The 24,467-nt window shown below is 35.6% G+C and overlaps 1 protein-coding gene across 14 annotated transcripts; it reads left to right on the top strand.

Annotated features, from left to right (window-relative positions):
* The first annotated feature begins 383 nt into the window (after positions 1-383).
* LOC123767320 (transport and golgi organization 11) lies at positions 384-23,953 on the top strand. 14 transcript variants are annotated; one of them, XM_069312937.1, is made up of 9 exons: positions 418-530; positions 4,916-5,036; positions 6,582-6,699; positions 7,239-7,370; positions 11,299-11,396; positions 12,341-12,486; positions 14,575-14,592; positions 17,317-17,358; positions 17,513-23,953. In XM_069312937.1, the coding sequence occupies exons 2-9, from the start codon at positions 4,917-4,919 to the stop codon at positions 17,718-17,720; spliced, it is 882 nt and encodes a 293-aa protein (XP_069169038.1). In that variant the 5' UTR covers positions 418-530; position 4,916; the 3' UTR covers positions 17,721-23,953. The 14 variants fall into 14 exon arrangements, with proteins under 14 accessions (XP_069169044.1, XP_045612852.1, XP_069169046.1 ...); XM_069312936.1 differs by having other exon boundaries at positions 431-561; XM_069312939.1 differs by having other exon boundaries at positions 434-561; positions 7,239-7,334.
* The last annotated feature ends 514 nt before the right edge of the window (positions 23,954-24,467 follow it).

The raw sequence follows: 24,467 nt of genomic DNA, 5'->3' as shown, positions 1-24,467 counted from the left end.
GCCGAAGTCGTAAATGCCAAGTTATTACTGCAGTTTAAAATCCAGTTGGAAAAAAATATCTCAGGAAAAAATGAGGTGGGGTACCTTTGACAAGCTGCCAGCTTCCTGTCCCCGTCGTCGCTACTAGATAAATTCAAGTAAATTGACTTCGTTTGTATAAAAAAAATATCCTCAATTCGATCGTGCCTTCGCGGGCCAACACGAGGTTGAGAATCCACATGAAATGGACGTTACAATCATTAATAATTTTGTTGTATTTGTGTCTATCATTAAACATAAGTACGTTGCAATTATATCTAAAAAGAGTTGATAACAATTAAGGCTGATATAGTGTACTTTATGGCACACATTTTTGTTTTTTATGTAAAATTATCATTGATCGCAGGCGTGGTTGCCGGGACGGCCGGTGGCGGCGCTGGCGTCTTTGTTGTCATTGTAGTTCACTACCAGAGTCAGCTGAGAGGGTAACAGCCACATCCTCTGCCTCTATATTGCTTATATTCTTAAGCGCCTGCAGGTGTTATCTGGCGGTGAGGGGCAGGAAGTGCAAGTATCGGAAAGGTAGTCAAGGCTCGATAGGCATTATGTATTTTTATCATTTTGATTGGAAGATACTGGTGGAGGACGGCATTGAACCGTTTGGGCAGTGGCCGGACGGACAAAAGCCACTTGGGGTAGTTAATATGATAGCACATGTAGTAGTTAATATGATAACACGTGTAGGTCTTGGTGACATTTCCCTGTATCTTGGTAATTGGAGACTGTATTATGCCGCATAGAGAGCGACTCAAGGTCAATAAAGAATGGGAGTAAAGTTTCAATATCTCTGATCTCGGAGATAATGATTTTATTTCGGAAAGCTTAATTTTGGTACGATTTTATTGTAGAATTGACCGGTAATGGGTTTAGTGCTCGTTGACGTTAAGGAATTCTTAAATTTGATTGTAAGTCTAGGAATGCACTTTATTATTTGAACTGTTGAAGGGAAATTTGTGTTCTTCACTGTTAACCTTGAATATCTGTTTGTGGGATGAATGCTTATTACAAGGATTGACAAAGTCGGGAGAAGATTTTCTTTGAGTTCAACCTTAATTAGGTGGATATCTTGATTTATATAAGTACATGTTAAAATTTTTAATTTTCTTTGAAAGCATAAAGTATATAAATAGTTTTAATTAGACATTACTTGTATCTTATACTGTACATAAAATGGGTTAGATCATTTGGCTTTAATGCAATAATAATAATACTTGTCAGATCATTAGCTTAGCCTACTACAATGGTATGATGTAGTAGTGGATGATGTGTGCGTTACAGTTATTTGATTATGCACCGTTGGGTCTAGTTAATAACAGGTTATTGACTGGTTGGATAGTCTCACTCTTTGTTAAGCAAGCCTTGATTAGCCAAACCAGCTTCCTGTCCTAAACTATGGTATATCACGTCATGTCATATTTTGATAAATTTAATGGTTTATTCATTTTTATAAATGTACAAACATAATTGTAATCTTTTTCAGTGTGAAGCAAAAGTTGACATATGCATATAAATTAAGACATAAGCCAATTCCCAGCTGAGATGGAAACAAATGGGCATAGTTTCATTCACCCTGATCCCCCTGTTCACCTAGCTGGAAATAGGTACCTGGGAGTTAGACAGCTGCTATGGGTTGCTTTCTGGGGATGTGTATTCACCTAGTTGTGCTTGTGGGGGTTGAGCTCTGGCTCTTTGGGCCCACCTCTCAACTGTTAATCATCTGATTTTGTATTTTTTCTTTTCTCACCACATCCCCTCCCTTCCCTTACTCTAGGAAGCAGCCTGTAGCAGCTGTTTAACTCCCAGGTACCTATTTACTGCTAGGTGAACAGGGGCATCAGGGTGAAAGAACTTTACCCATTTGCTTCTGCCTCCACCGGGGATCGAACCTGGACCCTTAGGACTACGAATTCCAAGCACTGTCCACTCGGCCGTCAGGCCCCTGTGTGTGTGTGTGTGTGTGTGTGTGTGAGAGTGTGCATTAGAAATACTTGTAGTAAATAAAATAGAGGATAAATAGATTGGTTAGAAAGGTGGTGTCCAAGAGCTAATACAGTAGCTCAATTCTGGAGATACAAATAGTAAATACAGATTTTAAAATGGGGTAGTTTACCTTAAATAATATGTATTTATATCACAAAATGAAAAATGAGTCCGAGAAATGTGAACACATGCCATGAGGGTCATCAAAAAGTAGAATGTGCCAAGAGTATTGGTGGCCACCTACTTCAGCTTCAAGAGCAAGTAGCCATCGCAGCCAGGCTGATCTAATAACTCGAGTATGCTGCTTACCTGACTGGCTTTGCTGAATAGCTAGCTGGTAGTCTACCTGGCTGGCTATCTGAATGGCTGGATGGCTAGCTGCCAGTTTCCATGGGTATCTGTCTAGATCACTGTTACAGTAGAAATGTAAACTACTGTACAATCTCTTCCTTTTCGAAGTTCACCCTGTTCCTTTTCTGTCCTACTTTGTTCTCTCTTAATCTCTCAATTTTTGCCCCTTGCATATGATGTTCTTGAGATGCTAATTTAATCCCTTTCCACATTCTTCCTTGCAGAAACCTTAGTCCAACCATCTGGTTTCCCACCCTCCAGCCACACCATCTGATATACATTACATCTAATCTTATGCCCTCCATCACCTTGCCCCTGTACGGTATCTCAGCATATCCATAGATAAAGAACAAATCCACAAGGGCCGTGACAAGGATTCGAACCTATGTCCAAGTAAATTCAGTAGAATTTCTGGTTGCCATTCTTATACCATGTCGTAGCTCAGTCTATTAAGGCAGCGTCTGGGATGCTCTCGGCCATAGGTTCGAATTCTCGTCATGGCCCTTGTGGATTTGTTCATTTGATACATCACGCTATTGTGATTTCTATGGTATGTAATATTATTGTGTGATATATATGGCATATCCATAGATATGCCATATATACAGTACTAATAGTCTATATCCTCTTTTTCTGTTCCTCCAGTTATCTGACTTCTCATTTGACAGGCAATTCTGCAATTAGGTACTGTATATTGCAAAGCTACTTTGTTTTCTGTTGAAGTGGATTAAAGATTTAAGTGAATAATATACAAACTTATAATACCATTAAGTGTGTATCCAGGGGTGTAAAACCTTGCTTGGTATTCCAAGGGGTTACATTTTAATACATGTTGACTGTATTATTATTATAATTTTTGTTTGACCTACTGGTATAAATTTTTCCATTTGTCCTATTTTTTCAGGAATACAGTTATGATTATAGTATTATATAGTATGAATTAACTGTATTAATCATTAACTGAGGATATTGTATCAGATCACAATTCCAAAATAAGTAAAGAATTTACATCACTTAGGTCATAGACCCTTTAATTCATTATTCCCTTTCAACACCCAATTTCCAAATTTCATGAGGTTGTGGAGGTAAAAAGCTTGGAGAAAAAAAAATATATATAGTGCAGAAAAGGACTATATACTCTTAGATAATAATAAAGTAAAAGGTGTACTTTTGAAGAGGAAGTAAGGCTGATGGTTCGATGTGGTACAGGAGTTAAATGAAGCAAAAATTTAAAGAAGTTACTTGGATTTAAAAAAAATCGTAATTGCATTTTGGAGAGGGGTGGTGGAATTTAGATAAACAAAATTTATTAGTTTATAGGGGATACTGTACTAGCAAAAATGTTATCACTCAATGTAGAAATTAATATATGAAATGGTAGTCAGGCAGCCATTAGTTGGGATTTATACATGTGGTGGTATGGCAGTAGGCCAAAAACTAGCTCTTGCAGGGAGACAAGACAGGATGAGATAAGAGACCTTGATTACAGCACTGTACCATATTTGTTACTGACCTGGTTTATATATCCTATTGGCAGTTAAAACAAACGTGCTATGCAGTACTGTATAATGAATGTCAGTGTAATGTATACCTGTCTGTAAATTTCTTTTGATAAATTTTATTATTTTGTTTTCAGTTACGCTATACATTGCTCAGAATTTGGTGCCAATTTTATTTAAATTTAAAAAGCAATACTAGTGCATGATTGATAGATTCAGCAAGTAAAATATGCCTGGTAGATGTTAATGGAAAGTGTTTTACTCTAGTTTGAATGGGTAGTTGAGATGAATTCACATCTCTGTACAGTATCTACTAGGGCCAAGACTGTCTTTTGGACATTTGTATGAATTATCTGAGTGTCAAGTTGATCTATGGTCAAAATGCTTAATGAAATGCATTTAAAATTCCCCGTTGTTGGGGGGATGGGAAGCCTGTACTTGAGCTTAGCGAGGTCCCCCCTAGGTCAGCTATTGACTTTTCCCGGGATGCAACCCCATAAGTTTCCAAATGGTTGGGCACCATTTCTTTCCCGCCATCCCATCCCAAATCTTTATCCTGACCCCTTCCCAGTGCTATATAGCCGTAATGGCTTGGCACTTTCTCCTGATGGCTCCCTTCCCTTCCTAACACCCAGGTACTTATTTACTGCTAGGTGAACAGAGGCATCAATTGAAAGGAAAGGTGCCCAACCATTTGTGCCCTGCCTATGATCAAACATAGCATCCTCAGTTGAGAGCTGAAAGTCATTCATTGGCCTTGGGGGACCTTGATAAGCCTAATAGGCTTCCTGCCCTCAATTATGGGAAACGAAAAAACCCACTGCTGTTAATGTTATATATATGACAGCCATTATTAAAGTATTTTTGCCTGTTAACGGGTATTGCCGGTCATATTAGAGTAAAACAAAAATAGGTTGATAGGTATAGTCGAGATAAATTGGGTTACACATGTTTCTGAGGGAGTAGGTTAAGAGATTGTTACATTAGTATTTGCTGTTATTTGCATTACATTAAGCTTTAGAATTTGGCTCACCTTGACCTTTCAGCATGGTTCTTTGTTCATCTGATTTACCTGGAAAACACATCAAGATGCCCATAGGTACTAAGGCATCACCCTCAAAGAAACAAGGAGCTGCTTCTGCCTTCTATGTTTCATGCTTTGAACGGGCAAGTGTCTTGATGTTATAATTGTAAAGTAGTTGCACGTCTTCCAAGTATTAAAATATGTACAGTACTGTAATTAGGAAAATATTTGATTCTTAGGTTAAGTAGTATTTTTCCCCTCTAGGTTGGTAGTTATGATAATTGACTTGTATATACAGTATATGCATGTAAGAATTAAGAACACTTAAGTGTTCTAGTATGGTATACTAGGAAAAGGTATTAACAATATTCTTCTGACAACTATTTCACAGAATGACTTCAGAACTTCCCTAATAATAAACAACTGCAACCCATAAAGTACAATGGTCCTTTGCTATACATGATATCAGGTTTTTCCCATAATTCACTGTTCATGGTGTAAGTACTTTATACAATTCATTTTTCATGATTCAAGCTTGGTATTGGTGTGGTGGCAAAGCTCTTTGTTTTATGTACTGTACAGTATTGCAGTTACTATACATTGTTAGTTTTCATGATTTTAAGCACATTTTAATAACATTCTTGCCTTCCCCCCCCTTCATTTCTAACATTATACAGTACTCATCTGTATAATTAACTTGCATGTGGAAATTTGCATTCTAATTGAGGCTTGCCTATTTGTGATAGGGAAGCCTCAATTAAACTCATCATTATTGAGTACAAATCTACTTTAGAGTATATTTGTGGCTTGAATATTTTATGAAAATGTTAACATATGTGCTTTATTGAGAGAGGAGTGGAGTTTAGGAGGTCTATGGGATGCATATTTATTTTTCCTACATAATTGCTTGAAATTTGTGAAGACATGTTCCTACCGACATTTTCATGGGAGGTACATCTATCATGATTGTGAGAATACAGTTGTTTATTATGAAAGTTCTGAAGGTCTTCTGTGGGAGAATACAGTATTGTATTGATAAAAAGTGCATCATATTTTCATGCTATAATATATATTTTCATATACTGTATATTAAACTGGAGAAAAAGTTGTGTATAAAAGGGACTCTCATTTTTGTGCCTTTAAAGTTACGGTACAGAAATATTATACTGTACAGTATTGTACTGAGTATTCTGCTTTGCAGTCATTGTGATACAGTACATTGATGTACACAAGGGAGTGATGCTGTACTAGTTCAGTTGTGCGTGTTCTGTATTTTGTTTATGAATCATTAGAAGTCTGGCGCTTGAAGGAATTCCTACTGTATTTTGGTGTTTGAGGAGAATGCTAAATACTGGCAATATATGCAAAGTTAGGAGTAGACTCTTTTGGAATGGCATTATAAAACCCTTTATAAGGCAACTTTGCCCATGTGTAAACAACATACACATGCAAACCCATATCCACTCCCCCACACGTGCCCACACCCATTCCCACTCCCACTTCATTTCATGTTTCCTGCCTGAATGAAAACAATCCTTTGTAATAAACTGAAGTTCACTGTACCTGTGTGAAAAAATTAACTTTTTATAAGCTTATGGCTATTTTGTATTTATTTACTAATTTACAAAAAAGTACAACATGTGAAAGAGAAGATAATGAGTCATAATTCTTTGCTTCTTGGTTTGCAGATGTCAAATATTACAAGTCCTCAGCGATTTTCTGGGACCTTTGACCACTTCTATGACGGGCCCTATGAACCAGATATTAGCACCCAGATGAAGGTTCCCAAAAGAATACGAGTCACAGGTAACACACATTCCATTAGAAAAGTTGTTATAAGACAGTGCCTAGGCTGTGTTGGTAAAACGTGTTCAATATATGATGGCGAAGGCTTGGGCTAGTTGTGTCGGTTGTACTATAAACACCTTGTCTGGTATTTGTTGGTTAAAAGTGAATTTTGTTGTCCCTGTCACATAGTGCTGAGGAGCATTAAGCCTTTGCATTTTACACCTGTCAGCATATGGATGGGGGTGTGATATAAATTGACACCTCACTGGGGTGGATGAGATTATAAATTGACACCCCACTAGGGTGGGTGTTAACATTATTAACAGGTAAATTATTGGGGTGGTAATAATATTATTGGGGGAGGGGGGAGGTGTCAACATCACTAGTGGTGGTATTAATATGCCTTTCCTAACTTTGTAGGAAATCTTCCTACAAGGTTAGGAAAAATACCCATATCTTCTTTCAGGAAGATATGGGTATATCTTTCAATGCATATACCCATATCTACATAAAGACTAGTTACCATAGTTATTTTATCAATAAATACATTTTTTCAGGTGACAATGAGGACGACCCCACTGTTAATTGGGCCCGCTATAATGGCATTAACGAGAAGTTTGAGATGAAGGTGCCAGATCGCATTGTTGTGGCAGGTATGATGCTGGTCCCTGAAAGGATCATATTGACAGGTAAAATGACAGTCCATCTTAAGAATTTTGCAGATGAGGACAACATTCTCTGGCTGTGGGAACTACGGAGCGAGGTCACAGTTTTCACTATGACGTGCCAGTGGAGTATTGAGAATTTTATCTTCACTTTTTTTCTATTTTATGTTAATCTCTTCCTTCTGTGCTCTCTCTGCCCCTCCCTTGTGCCCCCTCCATACTTCCCTCCCTCCCTCCCTCCCTCCCTCTTGTCCTTCCCATACGTCCCTTCCCCAGAGAGAGATCTATATTTTATAATGTGAAATATTTTGTATATGGTATATGAACTTAATAAAGCTATTATTATGACTCATCATCTGCTTAATAAAGCTACATTGCACTAACAAAAAGAATATGACTTGAGCTTTTGGAAAGCTCCTTTCTGAGTGTGTTATTCCACTGTTTCCAGAAGTATACCCATAATGCATGCTAAAAGTGTACACAAGTTCTCTCAGGCCAGAGGTCTTGTGACAACAGTACCACAAAGCCGGTAATGTCTGTGCTTGGGAGTCACTGGAGACTCATCCAGGACTGGAATAAACAGTGGCCAAAATGTCTGTTCACAAATTTAAGCATAATATATATGAATAACTAGCATACAGTTTGGTAGAAGCAAAAATCACCAGAACTTGGGAACCATGGTTACCTTAGCTGAATAATTACTCTCTGCTTGCCACATTTATCACTTTGAGTAGTTAAGATGTATGGGAGGTGCTGTCACTTGGTGGCATGTGAAAGTAACTGGGAAGTTTTGATTATTGGGGTTTTACAGTGCTCATCAGCAGCCACAAGTTGGACATTGCTGGGACTGCAGTTATTATGTTTGTGAACTGGCTGCCGAGTCTCTAGTTTATTCCAGTGCTAGATGGACTTGGCGCTTATAGTGATACCCAAGCACACATGACCCTACATGGAAGCTGTAGACACTGTGCTATGTCCTCTTGCCCATCTGAAGTCGCTTACCATTTTTGACTTGGTGGATGGGAATATATCTGTTAGTAGTGGAATGACTAAGCCCCGAAACAGTCTTCCACACATGGGGAACTATGTTAGTGATGTGTTGTTTTATTGATTTTCATTTATTTGTTATCATGCAAGCAAACACTGTAATAGTAAATAATGACTTATTGAGAATATTTCAGTTGCATTAAATAACTTACTCCAGTTCTAATTAGCATCACACCCAGAGAAAGTGTCGTCAGCCATTTCTGCATTTATATATCGAGGGGTAAATCATAGGAGGGCTGTGCTGTGAGAGGGTCATGGAATGTTTTGAAGTAGCTTGTCTGTTTAGTATTTTGAGAGTTGGTTCTTTGGGCTATGTAAAAAACATTGTGCTGTAGTGTAAGATTTTAGGTGGTGCAAGGGATATATTTCAGTTTACAGAAGATGCTTGTTAATTTGCACTGTTAGCCCCTAGGGTCATGGCCTACTATGATTTTACAAATTATCTCATGAAAGGTGGGTATGCTTCTTCAGGCTTATGCTGTGGTTGTGACAATGGACTGGTGAGGCGTATGCACAAAAAATTAGAGTTAGAGCAGTAGATACAAACAATCGGAGAAGCATGTGTAATGTTAAGGAGATAGACTATGGACTTACCATGTCGTGAAAATATGTAGTGCAGACGATGAGGCAGAAGATATAATCAAACTACACATCAGAAAGTGAAGAAACGACGACATTTCGGTCCGTCCTGGACTCTTGTTACATGACTTGATAATGGTCCGGAATGGACCGAAACGTTATCGTTTCTTCACCTTCTGATGTGTGGTTTGGTCATCAATATATGTAGTGTCCAAGTCAATCATAATACCGAGGGAAGTGTACCAAGAAAAAGAGCAAATGTAGTGAGTGTATGTGTGAGGAAATGTGAACAGCACACGAGATAGGAAACAAGGTAGAAACACTTTATTAAAAGTTAGTGGACGTTTAATATTGTTTTATTGTGATAGCTTCCAAGAAACACTTTACATGTAGTTTTGTAAAGTAGTGAAGTACTGCTGTGGATGATTTATTAGTTCGTGGTGCTGTTGGTTCTCAATGATGCTATTTAGTGGGGAAGATATGTTAATTAGATAGATTTTATTTGGGGCATCTTTTACCTTGTCTAAATTGCTTTCCCATATCTTTGCTGGACAAGTAATTTCCCAACCCATAACAGTAGGAAGTCAGGGTAATAATTGATGATACATTTATTGCCAGCTAAATCTTCCAGTGCTGCTAGTACAATATATATAGCAAAATTAAACCAGAACTCGCCAGAAACACACACACACTGCTGACTGGACTATGATGAGAGGCCATACAATATCAAACCCACATCCCTGTACTTCCCAGGCACATGCACTATCGACCGAACTATAATGAGTTCAGTCCCATAGCATGGCATTGAGATTTTCTCAGACATTTTATGTTCTTGTGATTCTTTCATGCATTAATTAAACCAGTTTACTTGAAGTTTGATATGGAATTACCACAAAATCATAATGTGGTGTTTTATAAAGTTGTAAGTTCATAAAACCTCGGAAGTTTTTATTCACCAACTTTTGGCCACATTGACCTGTAGAAAATAAGGTCATTGTGTATTTTGCAGGTATGGCCTGTAGAAAATAAGGTGAATGGAGTCTGTATTTGTTGTAAAATTTTATAGATAATCAAGTTTTTTTTTTTTTGCATTGAAAAATGACACTTTCAGTTGAATTTCCAGTTAGTTTCTTCATAATCCTTCAATTATTTGCTTCAAATTTGAAAAATCTTCAACTGAAGATATTTTAAATTGGTTTGGGTTGGCTGCATTGATTTGGGTTATTACTCATGATAGTAATTTTGTGAATAAATTGTTCTTGATAAACTTCCTTATTTGCTTTAGATGTAAAATACATGGCCTCGTTATTATGCAGATGTGGTATGTGTCTCGGGTCACACATGCAAATTTTCCCATTTGATTTGTTAACTACTTTTAGACATGCACCTCGACGTAGTACTTTCAAATAGTTGCACAGTTTGAGATAATATAGTTTTCTAGCAATTTGTGTTTTCTGTAGTGGCAATTTTTAAAGCTACAGTCTTCCCTCTTTGGATCTTGAAGTATAGTTCTTTCCTGTTGACCAGACCATGCGCTAGAAGATGAAGGGATGACGACGTTTCAGTCCGTCCTGGACCATTCTCAAGTCGATTGTGATCGACTTGAGAATGGTCCAGGACGGACCGAAACGTCGTCGTCCCTTCATCTTCTAGCGTGTGGTTTGGTCAATATACTTCAGCTACGTTATTGTGACTAATGGCCTGCATAGTTCTTTCCTCTATTTTCAGGATATTGCTTGATAGATTTTCATAATTCTTAAAACCCAATCTTGAAAGGACTCCTCTTTTTTCATCACAAACAAATACAAAATTTATGGGTTGTAGCTTTGCCATTTCTTTAAAATTGTTTTTTGACAAAATATCATATCTAATACAGTATTGGATAAAATGTTGAGATGTTCAGAGTCTACTAATGCAACTAATGAGTGTTTGCTTCTGCTGTATTTGTCATCATAAGTGATGCACCTAATTTACAATGATGTTTTATGGATATGTTAAATTTGTTAGTAAGTTTTGTCATACCTATATTGAAATTGATTTTCAAGTAATTTTGTAGGAAAAAACAACATGATTTTGTACATGTAAATACAGTACAATATATATTTGGTTGGTGGTGGGCCAAAAACATGCTTCCTCTCTGCTGGCAAATATGGCACTTAAATTCTGTATTCAAAGACTTTGAAAAGAAGTTCACAAAGTTATACCAAAACATAGATTATATCCAAAATTCCAAAATTATTAAAGAGGGTGAAAATAAAATAATTGACCTAGTTAATTCCATAAGTTTTTGTTTAATAATGCTGATGAATTGTATAATGTTTGCCAGGTGGGGAACAGCACATAGGCACACGAGCGGTCCTCAGGGAAGTGGAGCTTGAGCAGTCAATCATGCCTCAGCCCGACCCTACGCTATACAGAGTACAGGTAAGTCACACGAGCAGTCCCCAGGGATGTGCAGCTTAAGCCGACAATATTCCTTCACTGATCCAGAACTCTACAGAGCTCACATACATAAATCCTCTTTGTCTTAGCATCATATATGCTAGCTAATATTATACACACTATTTATGAAGAAATTTGGGATATATTATAGGAACTAAATTTATATATATAGATACAAGAATCTGTAATATACAATACTGTATATAAAAAAAGAATCTTGAGTATACAGTATTACAAAATTATTAGAATTATTTTGACACATGTACAATCAATGGTATAAAGTGTTTGAATTAAAATTGTACATCTGTAAAGGTAATTTATATAGATGCATTGCAAGGAAGTAGAGTTTTTGTAGATTCTGAACTTTTTGTAATGTTAGGAAATAAAGTTTTTAGTAGCTCCAGCCAAAATATTTTAACATCAGAGGAATATTGTAAACCTTTTCCTTAGTTGGGTTGCATTAAGATACTGTACAATACAAAACGGTATATACAGTACAGTACAACCTCAATTCAACCTGAACTGTATGGGACCAATCCCAATTTGTTGTAGTGAGGGATTTGTTGCAACCTGAGATGCAGCCAGGATGCGTTTCCCAGTTTAGTGAAATTTTAATTTCATCCTATAACATAATGGACAACTGCCAAATGAACATGTCTGCAAAAAAAATATATGGGCTTCAGTTGGAAGCCTCAGGACTCCAAGAGGATTCAGTGGAATCCCAGGTTGCTTTGCTTTTGACCATGTTGTGGTGTAGTGGTCTAGGCACTAGCTTGGGAGTACCAAGTGTGAGTGGGTTCAAATCCTCCTCATGGCTCCTACTGATTTTCTCATTGATACACCACGTTAATGTGATTTCACTGTGCATTTGATGAGAATAAATAAAATTAATAGATAATTGTAGTTAATATTGCATCACCCCTCAGAACCCTCCACAAACAATAACACTGGATGCGTATACATACCCTGGCACCGAGGACATCTCTCCGGCCGCAGAAGACCGCGAGAGCAGCACCCCAGGGTCAATCCCAACTATTCTTCCACGTAACAGCAACTCCTTTATACATCCTGTGTAAGTACTTTGAACAATACTGTTGGTTGAGAAAATGTAGAATAATGGACAGGTATATGGCATTATCATTACCCTCATTTTGAGTTGTCACAGTATGAGAAAGGAGGTATCAGCCAGCAATTTTGTGAAAAATATAGTGAAAGAAAGTTTGCTGTGTTTGCAAAGATTGAGTTCCAGCTCTGGGCCTTGCCTCTGAACCGAATTATCATTTGATGTGATGAATCACTGACTCCATGGTATTTCTGAAACTGAATACAGTGCATCCTTGATTTGGCAAACTATATGGACCCAACCCTGATTCATTTGAGTGAGGGATTTCTTACAATCAAAGAGGCCTTCTGGAGGCATTTGTGAGATACTTTTTTTTTTATAAAATACATGAAAAATACTTTGCTTCAGCTGCTTTAATGTTGCTTCCATCTACGAAAATCATTAAAAACGTGATTGGAGCCACATAGCAGTGTTACCATTGAGTAAAATCAGTAAGAACCATGAGGAAGATTTGAACCCATGCTTTGGGTACTCCCAAGCATGCGCTTTAGACCACTACACCCAGAGCATATGTTCGAATAGTGTTACCATTCATATCCTAATATTTCCCATTCCCTGTGGGCTGATTTCACTACGCAAAATTAAAATTTCAACTTATCACATGAAAGACAATTACCAGGAGAACCTGACTAAAAAGTATTCTGTATATTTCCCGCGCCACAGCCTTGAAACCTTATTTTCAAAGGAAGAAGGCCCATATTTTAGTGAACAAAAACTACTGCCACTAGAAATTAAAGTGAACCATAGAATTTGGTTTTAAACATTCTCAATAATTTTCCCAAGGCTCTACTTGTTTCTTGTAATGTTATGTCCATCTTGAAAAAATTATTAAAATGGAATTAGTCATATTAAGAAAGTTACCATTCATTCTCCTAATATTTCCTATACTCTATGGGCTAATTTCACCAAGAGGAATTATAATTTCAACCTATTATATGATGGGCAACTTTACCCACCAGTCTATAAACTCTGGCCCAGTATCCTAAGCATAACGGGACATTTCCTGCCAAACTTTTCTGTCGAATAGGGTGATTAAATCCAGCCTGAAAAGTGTGCATGGCAACCAAAGATTTGCTAAAACAAGGTTTGTTTAAAAAAGGTTCCACTGTATTTGAAGCTATGTATTGTATCTAGTTTGCCTCCACAACTTTCCCAAATGCATTCCATTCTCACACTACTTTTCACATTGAATTTTTTTCTTTCTAATGTCTGAGTGATTGGAATGTTAAAAGTTCTATTTTTAATTTTGTTTTGCACCCCACATATTGGTCTCTGCCTCATCAAGCAGCTGGTGTCTATCCATCTTGTACATTCTCCTAAGTACAGTATCAATTATGTTGTGACGATGTTTTATATTTCTTACTGAGATTTCTGAAGGCTATCTTTGTATGTACGAGTACATGTATGCATGTATATCTTTAATACTGCTGCAGTTAAATTAATTGCATTGCTTTAAGTATTACTCCTAGCAGAAATCTTTATCTAGAAAGGTAGTAAATGAAGTAAAAGCTGTAATGTGGTGCGGAGAATAATTGACCTTGTATTTGAGAAAGAGATAGTTTGATTATAATGACCAAGTTCTGTATTTAGATAAAAAGATATTTATTCTAAGTTGCATTTTATTGACAAAATATTGTATAGATTGAGATTTGTCATGAATGCAAAATTAAAATCGTACTTGAAATTACTACTCTTCTAACATAGCGTAAGTGTGCTTGACAGAGAATCTATAATAGTACTATTGCTATATATCTTTTTTTTCTCCCTCATAAAATACTGTACATCTCATCTGTCGTGCATATGTATAGGGAAAAAAGTGTTCATGTGTGCATGCAACAGAGCCTTTAATGATCACTTACACACACATTGCTCAAACCACCAAAGTACAAAATATACAATATAATCTGTATATACATTTACTGTATATATATATTGCATGTATGTATGCACTTTTTTTTTAATCTTTTATCTAATGATTTCACTGCAAGATTTTTACAATTAAATTTTTTGTAACTTATCCTTCATAATATTTTGCAGCGAAGATCTGGAACTGGGGTATGTTTTGTCTCGAGTTTGAGCTTGGTCTTGCTTAACTTGTGTTAGTAATGGCTCTTAATCCCAGCAACTAGTGCACATACTTGCTTAATCCTTGAAAAGACTTGTCATTATTCCCTCGTGTTTATTCAATTTTCGACTAGTACTCTGAGGGAAGCACGTATGCTTTGCAGAACTGTTTGAGGTCCTGAGCTTGGCATATGTATTTAAAAAGTGGAAGAATTTAAGAACTTGTGTGTGTGTCTGTCTGTCTGTGTCTGTGTATTCACCTAGTTGTGGTTGCGGGGTACTGAGCTCTGCTCTTTTGGCCCGCCTCTCAACTGTCAGTCAACCGTTTCTAACTACTATTTCCCCTTCCCCCCCCCCCCCCCCCCCACACACACACACACACACACCAGGAAGCAGCCCATGACAGCTGACTAACTCCCAGGTACCTATTTACTGCTAGGTAACAGGGACATAGGGTGAAAGAAACTCTGCCCATTGTTTCTCGCCTGCGCCTGGGATCGAACCCGGGACCACAGGATCACGTGTCCAGCATGCTGTTCACTCGGCCGGCTGACCCCTATTTTTGTGTGTGTCTTCTGTCTGTTCTCTAAACATGTAATCCACACATCAACACTATTTTATCATCAGTAAAAAAAATGTTAAATACAGTTTTGTAATGCCAGAAACTACAAATAACAGGAATTTGTTATCCTGCATTAGAAGTGGAGTGTTAGTTGCTACTCCAAGGCCTTAGCAAACAGCAAATGGTCACTGCAAAATACTGCCTGCCTAACTTGTATTGCCCTTGCTTGACCTGTATTGCTCTGCCTGCCTGCTCTGCCTTTCTTTATTATAGACTTATAAAGATCAAATGTTTGGTGTGAAATACACTGAAATTGGTTTTTCCAGCCTTCTCACTTTGGCATCCTTTAGAATACAAAGAATCCAGATAAACAGTCACATTGTATCGAGGAGTCTCGCTCAAATAGATCTCGGTCACTGGAATTTTAGGTGTACAGTAACGAATGTTCTGTTTTGGCCATAAGATTGTTGTACTGTAATTGGTTGTAGCCAAAAATAATGAAGGACTTCTGTTGGGGCAAGTCTCCGTAATCACTTAACCCGGAATGCAGTGCCAAAAACTTGAAACAAATGCAACAAAATGTGTGTTGGATAAATTCTAAGTTTTCTTTCTTGCTTTTGCTTCATTACCTCAGAGGTTGATCCAGCAGGTAATTCTCTATAGACAATAAATTATACATAATACAGTAGTTTAGAAAAATAAGTTATTGCAAATTAGGAATTGCATTTGACATGTTGCCATTTTCTTTACACTCTAGTTTAAGCTAGTTCCTAGCAGTATGATATTAGTTAAATTAGTAGAGAATTCTTTTTAATATCGGCCACTTTGGCATTAATATATCTTATGCCTTTATATTAGCACTCATTTTGATGACAAACTCTTATTTACTACATTTTGCTTTGCGTTCTGATGACAGTACGGTAATAATATGTGCTACTGTGTTAATTATAAAATACTGTATCCTGATAATCTAATCATTACTTTTAGCCATTCCTTTCCAAATATTTTGGTACTGAAAATTAGAACTACTGTATTCCACATAAACATTGTATATATTGCACTGTGTACAGTTGACAGGCTCCACACACAGATTATGCACCCACTTTCAAAGTTTATTAAATCGGCATTATTCAAGTAATTTTTTTTTATACAGGGAAATTGATTAATCATTTGCTTCTATTTACACAATAAATGTATTTATGACCATAAATAACGGCACAATATGGAAATGTTTATAAACTTTTGCAAACTTTGTAGCACCTTGCACACCCAACATTGGTTTTAATATTTTTGAAACTACAGTTTGATTCCATTGTTCAGCCTTAAAATGTATTCATACTTTAATGTTCCCCAGACACCTGCCACCAGCCAGCTCTTAAACATTGCATTCTCACTATAACGGTAGCATATGTAATGTAGATTTTTCTTTACACTGCCGCATAAGAGAAGAAATTGACAATTTTTAGTTGTGAAAAAGTTTGATTCTAAATATAGTACTGTGTTAGCTCAGTTAAGGTCTTTGAGTAGCGCAAGAAAGCACACCCAAATCAAAACCATCTGTTTCATGTGTCACTTCTAATGTTTTTGTTCTTTCACAATATTTATTCTGGCACTTGAATTAGACATTTCAAAGATTTGTTATATCTTTGTTCTTTTGGATGTTTTACTTTATATTTTTTTGCAAATTGTACCACAGTTTCTTATGTGATTTTCTTATGGCTGGATTTTTTTGGTAAATGGAAAAGGAGATACAGTATTTAATTTATACTTTATAAGGAAATTGTCTTAATTATCAGGTAGGGCACAAATGTTAATAGTTCTGTAATTCACTCCCTCATGCAATAACTTAATACATTTGTTTTAAATGATGGAATTCTGTGCACAGTTAGATTTTCTAATGCACATGTGCTCTTCTCTAGGTATGTCATGTTCAAGAATGTTGCCAAGGTTGAATTTGCACCTTAGAAATTCATTTTAGAGTAAATGTGCATGTTGTATAGTGTATGTGATAAGCAGGTTTTGTAGTTTTAGCCAGTTTTAATATTTAGATTTAAACTTAAGTTTTAAATACATGTTTACTATCAAATTTGGTTTCCACACTGGACCGTATGGTTGTCTTAGTTTTGATGTAGTTTCTTTCTTTAAAATCACAGGCCAGAGAAGAATTCAGGCTACATGTTTCAGGTTTCTGAAGGGTAAGTATATTTTTATTACTTATATGATGCTAGCTGCTTTTACGGACATTGTTAAGATGCAGTGTTGCATAGGGCCCCACACTGAAAGAAAATGTAAACAAATATATTTTTAAAGAAAGTAATTTTTAACTTAATTTTTGAATGTTCACTTCAGGCATGAAAGTGGCACTCCAGTGTTTACCACAGACCTGAGCCCAAGTGAAGAGGTGTCTCTACTGAGACGGCAAGTTGGACGCCTCAATCGTCGTGTGATGGCTCTCGAGCTTGATACCCAACAACGTGCAAATCGGGAAATGATAATGTACACACTTGGGGTTGCTTACTTCCTCATTAAGGCTTTGTTATGGCTGAACAGAAACTGAGAAGGTGGGGGAAGACCTATATTGTTGTACCATAAACAAAATTCTTAGGAAATTTTAGTTTGGTGTTGCTCAGTGCTGGAAGTTTGCTGTTTTTCGTTTGGGTAAGCTCGGATATTTTTTAATTTAGGTCTGAGCATTATGGCAAGGAACAGCTGTATCTTCTCCACTAGTCAGAAACACTCAAGTTATTCTTTTGATGTACTGAAATGTTACTAAAGCCAGGTAACTTGCAATGAAAGTTAGCCTGTAATGCAAGGTTACACGTAACATGTAAAACGAGTTTCAGAGTAACTTGTAATGCCAGATAACCTAGAGATAGAGGCATGTTATTGTTGTACCTTTCATAAATAAACTTGGCTAATCCTTTTCTAGAATTAATGGTGCAAATACTTAAAAGAAAACTTGGGAAATGTTAATATTTTGTTTGTAATATAAACCAGCTTTTTGAAGCCAAAAACTTCAATTTTAATACAGTACAAGCAAATGCAGAATAAAACATTGCAAGAAAAGTCAACACAGTATATAAAATTAAGCTGTCAAGTATTTATAGGCTATATGCAGTAGTATGTGATTTACAGTGCACAAGGAGACTATAGTTAACATTGTTGTTGCAGAGTAAAGTAATTTGCAGAGCTAAAAAAAAAGAGTTATGTTGTATGTTGAATTTGTATTGTTAATAATTACATTGCATATATAAGGGCAAATGTGCGAGCGTATTGCTAGTTTTCTCAGCGTTGGGTAACTGTTATATTTTATGGGCTCATTTACCTTTCAGGTTTATGCTATAGATTGATACTTCAAATATTTGTATTGGATTTTGTACACTCCTACTGGTGTAATCATCCCGTGTTTTTGGGACCAATACTGGCATTGTATTAGGTCATTTAACTTATAATTAACGAACCACATATTAAGTAGTACTAATACAATGCCATTGTTACACCTTAAACATCCAATTTAGAGGGACACAACATTTATATTTTATTGGTGAAGTGCATGGGTCATATGGGGATCTTAGGTAGCACTTCTATTGTATTTTAAAGAATACAGTGAAGTACTATATATACTGTATATACAAGATCAGATGAGTGGTTAATTTTTTCAACAATATTTACTGGCATGTAATGAAACGGCATAGCCACCCCTTAGGCATTATAGCATTGTGATATTTTGTAATAAATTTCTATGTATTGTTTGGAACAGCTTAATACATGTATAATACAAGGTCTTGTATAATGCTAATGACTCAAGCACTGTTCAGCATTGTTTATGGTTGTGCTGCTCTTGTTTATTTTCTTGCAGCTGTTCTTTTTGTCAAATCAAAATCTACGAACTTGTTTAGTGCATAATAATGATAGCTTGAAACTTGCAGAACATTCACTACCTGTGATTTTTTAACTTCACTTTGATACAGTTTGAATAGTGGTGTGAGCTGTACTGTGGAAATTGCAATTATTGTAACATCTGCCAATGTTTGCCTTAGATACGAGATACTTTCCCGTAAGGCAAAATTTTATTATGCTGCAAAATAAACTTCCCTGTGAATTGTATAATAAAAAAATTTTAATTATCAAAATTTTATTTTTTGTGTAGTTTGCATTGTAGATTAGTTTTTTTTCCTTGTGATTAGTTATATCAGTAGATATTAGTTTATAATAATGAAATTTGTATATATTTCATAAACTTGTGTCATACTATCTTTGATACACACTCGGTGTCATTATACTGATTTTGTTACACGCTGGATATCATTATACCAACTTTGATATAGGCCAATTATCATTATATCATCTTTAATGCACACTGTGGAGGGGGGAAGAAAATACCTCCTAATAAAAAAACAAATTTACAATTATCTATAACAACTCCTCTCTTAAATTCTTCTCAAATTGATCTTGATACCAAAGTCTGACATTTTCCACTTACCGTAATTGGTCACACTGCTACATCTTGAAATAAATTGTCTTCACTCTATATATTTAGGCATTGTCTCTAGCTTATAAAATTAAGAGACGATGGAGGAGTTAAGCATGAATGCTTTAGAACATTAATGTGAAAGCATTTGTTTGGCACCTGTTATTGAGGGATCTTATCATTGTGTGTGCCTATGCAACATTCATCGGGTTTTATAATATTAATACTGATAAAACACTGAAGGAAAAATCATTCACTCTGGAAAGTTAGTTTTTTTTTTTTTGCTTCTTGAAGTTAACCTTGAAATTTCTATGACTTTAATCAAGATTTCATTTTAATGCAAGAGTTTAAATTGCACTAAATTAATAATAATAAAAGTAGCAAAATGAGGCAGTGCATGATAAGAGAATTTTTTGGGGCAAGTGTGTGTGAAACTACTATTCCAAAACGAGGGCAAAATTTAACATGTAAAGAAGATTTTAATCCATGGTAAAGTTGCTTCATTACTTATGATTGCCATGGGTAATCAAGACCAACCAGTTTTATTTACTTAATATTTTACTTTGAGTCAGGTGTGTATATTTGTGATCTGTGTAATACTGTATTTCATTATGAAGTTCATTTATTAAAAGGTCTTACATGACACGTCATTTCAAATAAAACCTGCTCTGGATTCGGTGTTTGTGTCTATATTGTTGTTGGGACTTTTCAACCATCAAGCCATTGTTTATTCATTTGAAAGCTATTACTTACTTAACTTTGTGCTTTCACACGTTATCGAGAAATACTTTGGTATTGGTAATAAGCAGAGGGGTAATTAGGCAGTGGGAGGTGTCTAAGACAACCTTCCTTGATTATTTGTATGTATGCATCAGGATTGTCTTCTTGTGCATTCATTAAAAATGTTTTAAATTTGATAAATGCCTTAGATTATTTTTCAAGTTAGATATAATTATTTATATAGTTACAGTATTACTATCTTTTGTTAATGCAGTATTTGGCAAGGTGGAAATTTTGCAGTACAGGAGTTAATGAAAATAAATACTGCATTTTATAAACATTTGTTCTAAAAATGATGTTTAGTGAATTTTCATTGGATAAAGATTTTGTTTTTAAATAGTTTCCTTTTATTATTTTATTATGGAAGAACCACAAAGCTCTGACAGGATTGTGAGGTTGGCTACTAGTCTTTATTTTCCACTTTGGTGTTTTGACTTGTTGCCATTTATAGAAGGATCTTTCTAGTACTTGGTGAAATATATATGTTTAGATTGAAATTTGTCACTGAAGCAGTATTCAACTACAGGTCAGTCCTGTAGTTGAATATTTAAAATGCCATTATTCATAAGATCTACATTTGCTTTTCAGTTTATTTCTACATTGATTGGCAGATTTTGGAACTGAAGGACTTATCCAGGGTCTAGAAATCTTCGAGGAGACTAATTATACTACTCTATTAGATAGTTGAATGTTGTTATTGAGTATTTTATATAAATTTTACAAGTTAACTCCATATTACAAAATAATTGGGTATTGCAAGCCTGACACATCTAGGTGATAAAAAAAAACTTTTGGTCAATTGTATACTTGATTTAAAGCAGCAAAAGTCTTCCAGAGTTTGTAGTGTTGTGTTAAACGTGAGCAGTATATTCAGCAATGATAGTCCTCCTTTATAAGGTCCTGCTCTGTCTTGGCAATCACTTGGACTGATCAGTAGAGCAACATCTTCCTGGGTTGACATTCGACTCCTGATGGTCCAAGTGACTTGGCACTGCCCCTTCACCTCTTCCTCATTTCCCAACTCCTTGTTCAGTTCCTTCAAAGTCCTATATAGTCATATTGGGGCTTTTTGCAGATAATTACCTTACCTTGGGTAATTGGGAGTTGGTCGGCCTAGCGGACAGCACGCTGGACTTGTGATCCTGTGGTCCTGGGTTCGATCCCAGGCGCCGGCGAGAAACAATGGGCAGAGTTTCTTTCACCCTGTGCCTCTGTTACCTAGCAGTAAAATAGGTACCTGGGTGTTAGTCAGCTGTCACGGGCTGCTTCCAGAGGGTGGAGGGCTGGTCGAGGACCGGGCCGCGGGGACACTAAAGCCCCGAAATCATCTCAAGATAACCTATCTAAGGTTTGTATTAGTTGATCATTTCAGGTGTTGAGTAGCTAAAACACAGTTGGAAATGTATGTATTTTATTACTAAGAATAAATATCTTGCTGTAACATGTGGCAGAAATTTTAATTTAAAAAATTGTATTTCCACAAGAATATACATTATTTTTATGGTTTACATTATAAATTTGCAATACAGTACTTTGTTTATACGAGGCAAATTCTCTCTAGGTAGAGGCTTGTTACTTTTTGCAATTTATAATACTGTGCAATATTTAAGAACTTGTGTACTGTCCCTAAAGTTTTTATCTAAAAGACATAAATAGTGCTCCATGTTATCTTGCTTCAGAATATTTGCTGCATCCTGATATTATTCCTTTTAAATCAAAATGAAAATGGATTTGAATTAGTAACTGTGTAAAGAAAACTGGAAATGTTATCAATTGTAAGTTATTATCATATTTTGTTTTTTTAGTATGTCTCATCAAACATTTATTGAAAGTTTTGTAGAAGGTAAACATGATTTTAAGGATGTAAATACAATGGACCAAAATACATGCTACACCCACTGGCATATGGTATGTACTGTGAACGAGCATAAGGTAACTGCAACCTGTTGTGCAATGGTTTGCACCCTTGACCTCTTATCTTTCAAGTGAGAATGACCCAGGTTTAAACTCAAGCAGGATTGAGAATCATTACTTTATTATTTATCCCTTTTAATCTAGTAATAATTGGCAACTGGATAAGTTTACTGGCACTGTAGGGCCATTGATGACAACAAAAAACTGTATAGTATTGCATTAGAGTACATACAGCTTTTGACCTCCAAATAGTGTTACTAGTACTATTTGTATTTCTTTAAAACCTTTATTTGGTATGTTATTTAGAGGCAACACAACACATGTGAACCAATTATGATTAAAGTTATGATGGGGTGTATTTTTATATTCAGAATATCCACAACAAAATAAATTTAGATAGGCCTATTCTCCTATGCTTTCCAGATACAGGGTAGTTTATTGTGTTAGGATCTGTCTTCATGCTTTCATTGTTAAACTTGAATCTTTTGTCATTAATAAGTGATTAAACTACCAGAATCATTGCAGCAAATAAATGTGTTTGCTATTTCTTTTAAATACACTTAAACAACATAATTGCAGCAATAAGTGTCCTTTGTAAATATGCAATATTTGGAACACTATTGGTTACTAGTATTTTTTTGTTTTTTTAAAGTGAATGTAATGAATGTATAATAATGCTACCAAGAATTACTTTATTTTTTTAGAACACATGCACTAATGAAGATCAGATAATCGCTATTTTTTTGGATCTTGAATTTGTTTCATCATACATAACTGTTTACATTTGCTGTACATCATCTTAATAAAATTTTGTAACGAGCCTTTAGGAAAACCGAAATATAAATTTGAGTGCATGATTACTTGATGTATTAAACTCTTCTCAAGTTATATTTGTTTATACATTTATGTAATAACCAAGGTTTGATGCCTTTTTTTTATAATTATTTGCTTGTATGATAACCATATGAAGTGAACAGGCTGATATTCCTTTAGCAATATCTGTTTGTGTGTATGTATATAAATAAATAAATATATATATACATACTGTATATTTATATATATACACACAGCATGCTAGACTTCATTCCACAATATTTTTGGATACTTTATTCAGATTTTTTCTTTGTGCATAGTCTTGTTCTTAAACAATGTTCCCGTGACCAAGTACATTATACAGTTTGGCATAAGTGGCAAAGACAGTTGGACCTCATTAGTGAAATATTCTGAGTGTATTACAGTACAGTACTTCTTGGGTACACTCGGTTGGTGTAAGATAATTCCTTGTACATATATGTCTTTCCTCAGGAGTGCATTGGCTTGTTAAAGTATAATGGATATACTAGGCACATTTTCCAGAGAGAGAGAGAGTGGAGAAGAGGCTAGTATGTTATTTTTTTGTTCTTGGATATCTAGTCAGCCTCTTAATCATTAATTTCTTGTAGACCTAGATTTTTGTATGCAGTTTATAGAATAAAATGTAAAAAGTGTCTGGGTTGGCTCGCTGTTAATATTTTTAGTAAGATAAAGTATTGATATATGCTGGCATTACAGTGTGTGTACTGGGCTGTAATTGTATGCTCATTTGAATGATTCACTAGAAAATAAAATAGTTATGCAATAGGTAATTGCTTTTTTTTATTTGTATTGCCTAAATATTAAAGCTGTCTCTTAATTTACAAGATAGTGACTTCCTTTACTACCATCTATCAAAATATACAAAATATACAAAATCAGAGAACTGCAAAATACCTCCTTGTGGGGATTAATGGAAAATCAATACGTATATCAAAGATGCATGGCATAATTTCACAAAGGTAATTTGTACACCTATAGTCTTTTTCCCATGCTTACTAAGCTCAATCTCCCAGTTTATGTTGTTAACAGCTTCAGTGAAGTTCCTTATGGAGGTTTTATTGTGCATTCTGAAGTTAATCTTCACAGTTTCCTAATGGTGGTTTGTTAATGTTTGGTTTAATTAAGAAATGTAGCGTTGTGTTGTCCCATCAGTGATTACTTGCGAGGTTAACGGAGATGTGTAAGTCCAAATATGGTTAAAGGTGGAGGCAGATGTGCATAGCCCCATGATCACAAAACACACCAGCTTTCTGTGGGTTAAGTACAGGTAATTCTAGTGGGTTT

This window comes from Procambarus clarkii, chromosome 74, assembly GCF_040958095.1.
Source record: "Procambarus clarkii isolate CNS0578487 chromosome 74, FALCON_Pclarkii_2.0, whole genome shotgun sequence".
NCBI classification, from domain to species: Eukaryota; Metazoa; Arthropoda; class Malacostraca; order Decapoda; family Cambaridae; genus Procambarus; species Procambarus clarkii.
The sequence above is the reverse complement of the archived record's forward strand: the minus strand, read 5'-3'. Positions and strand labels throughout refer to the sequence as shown.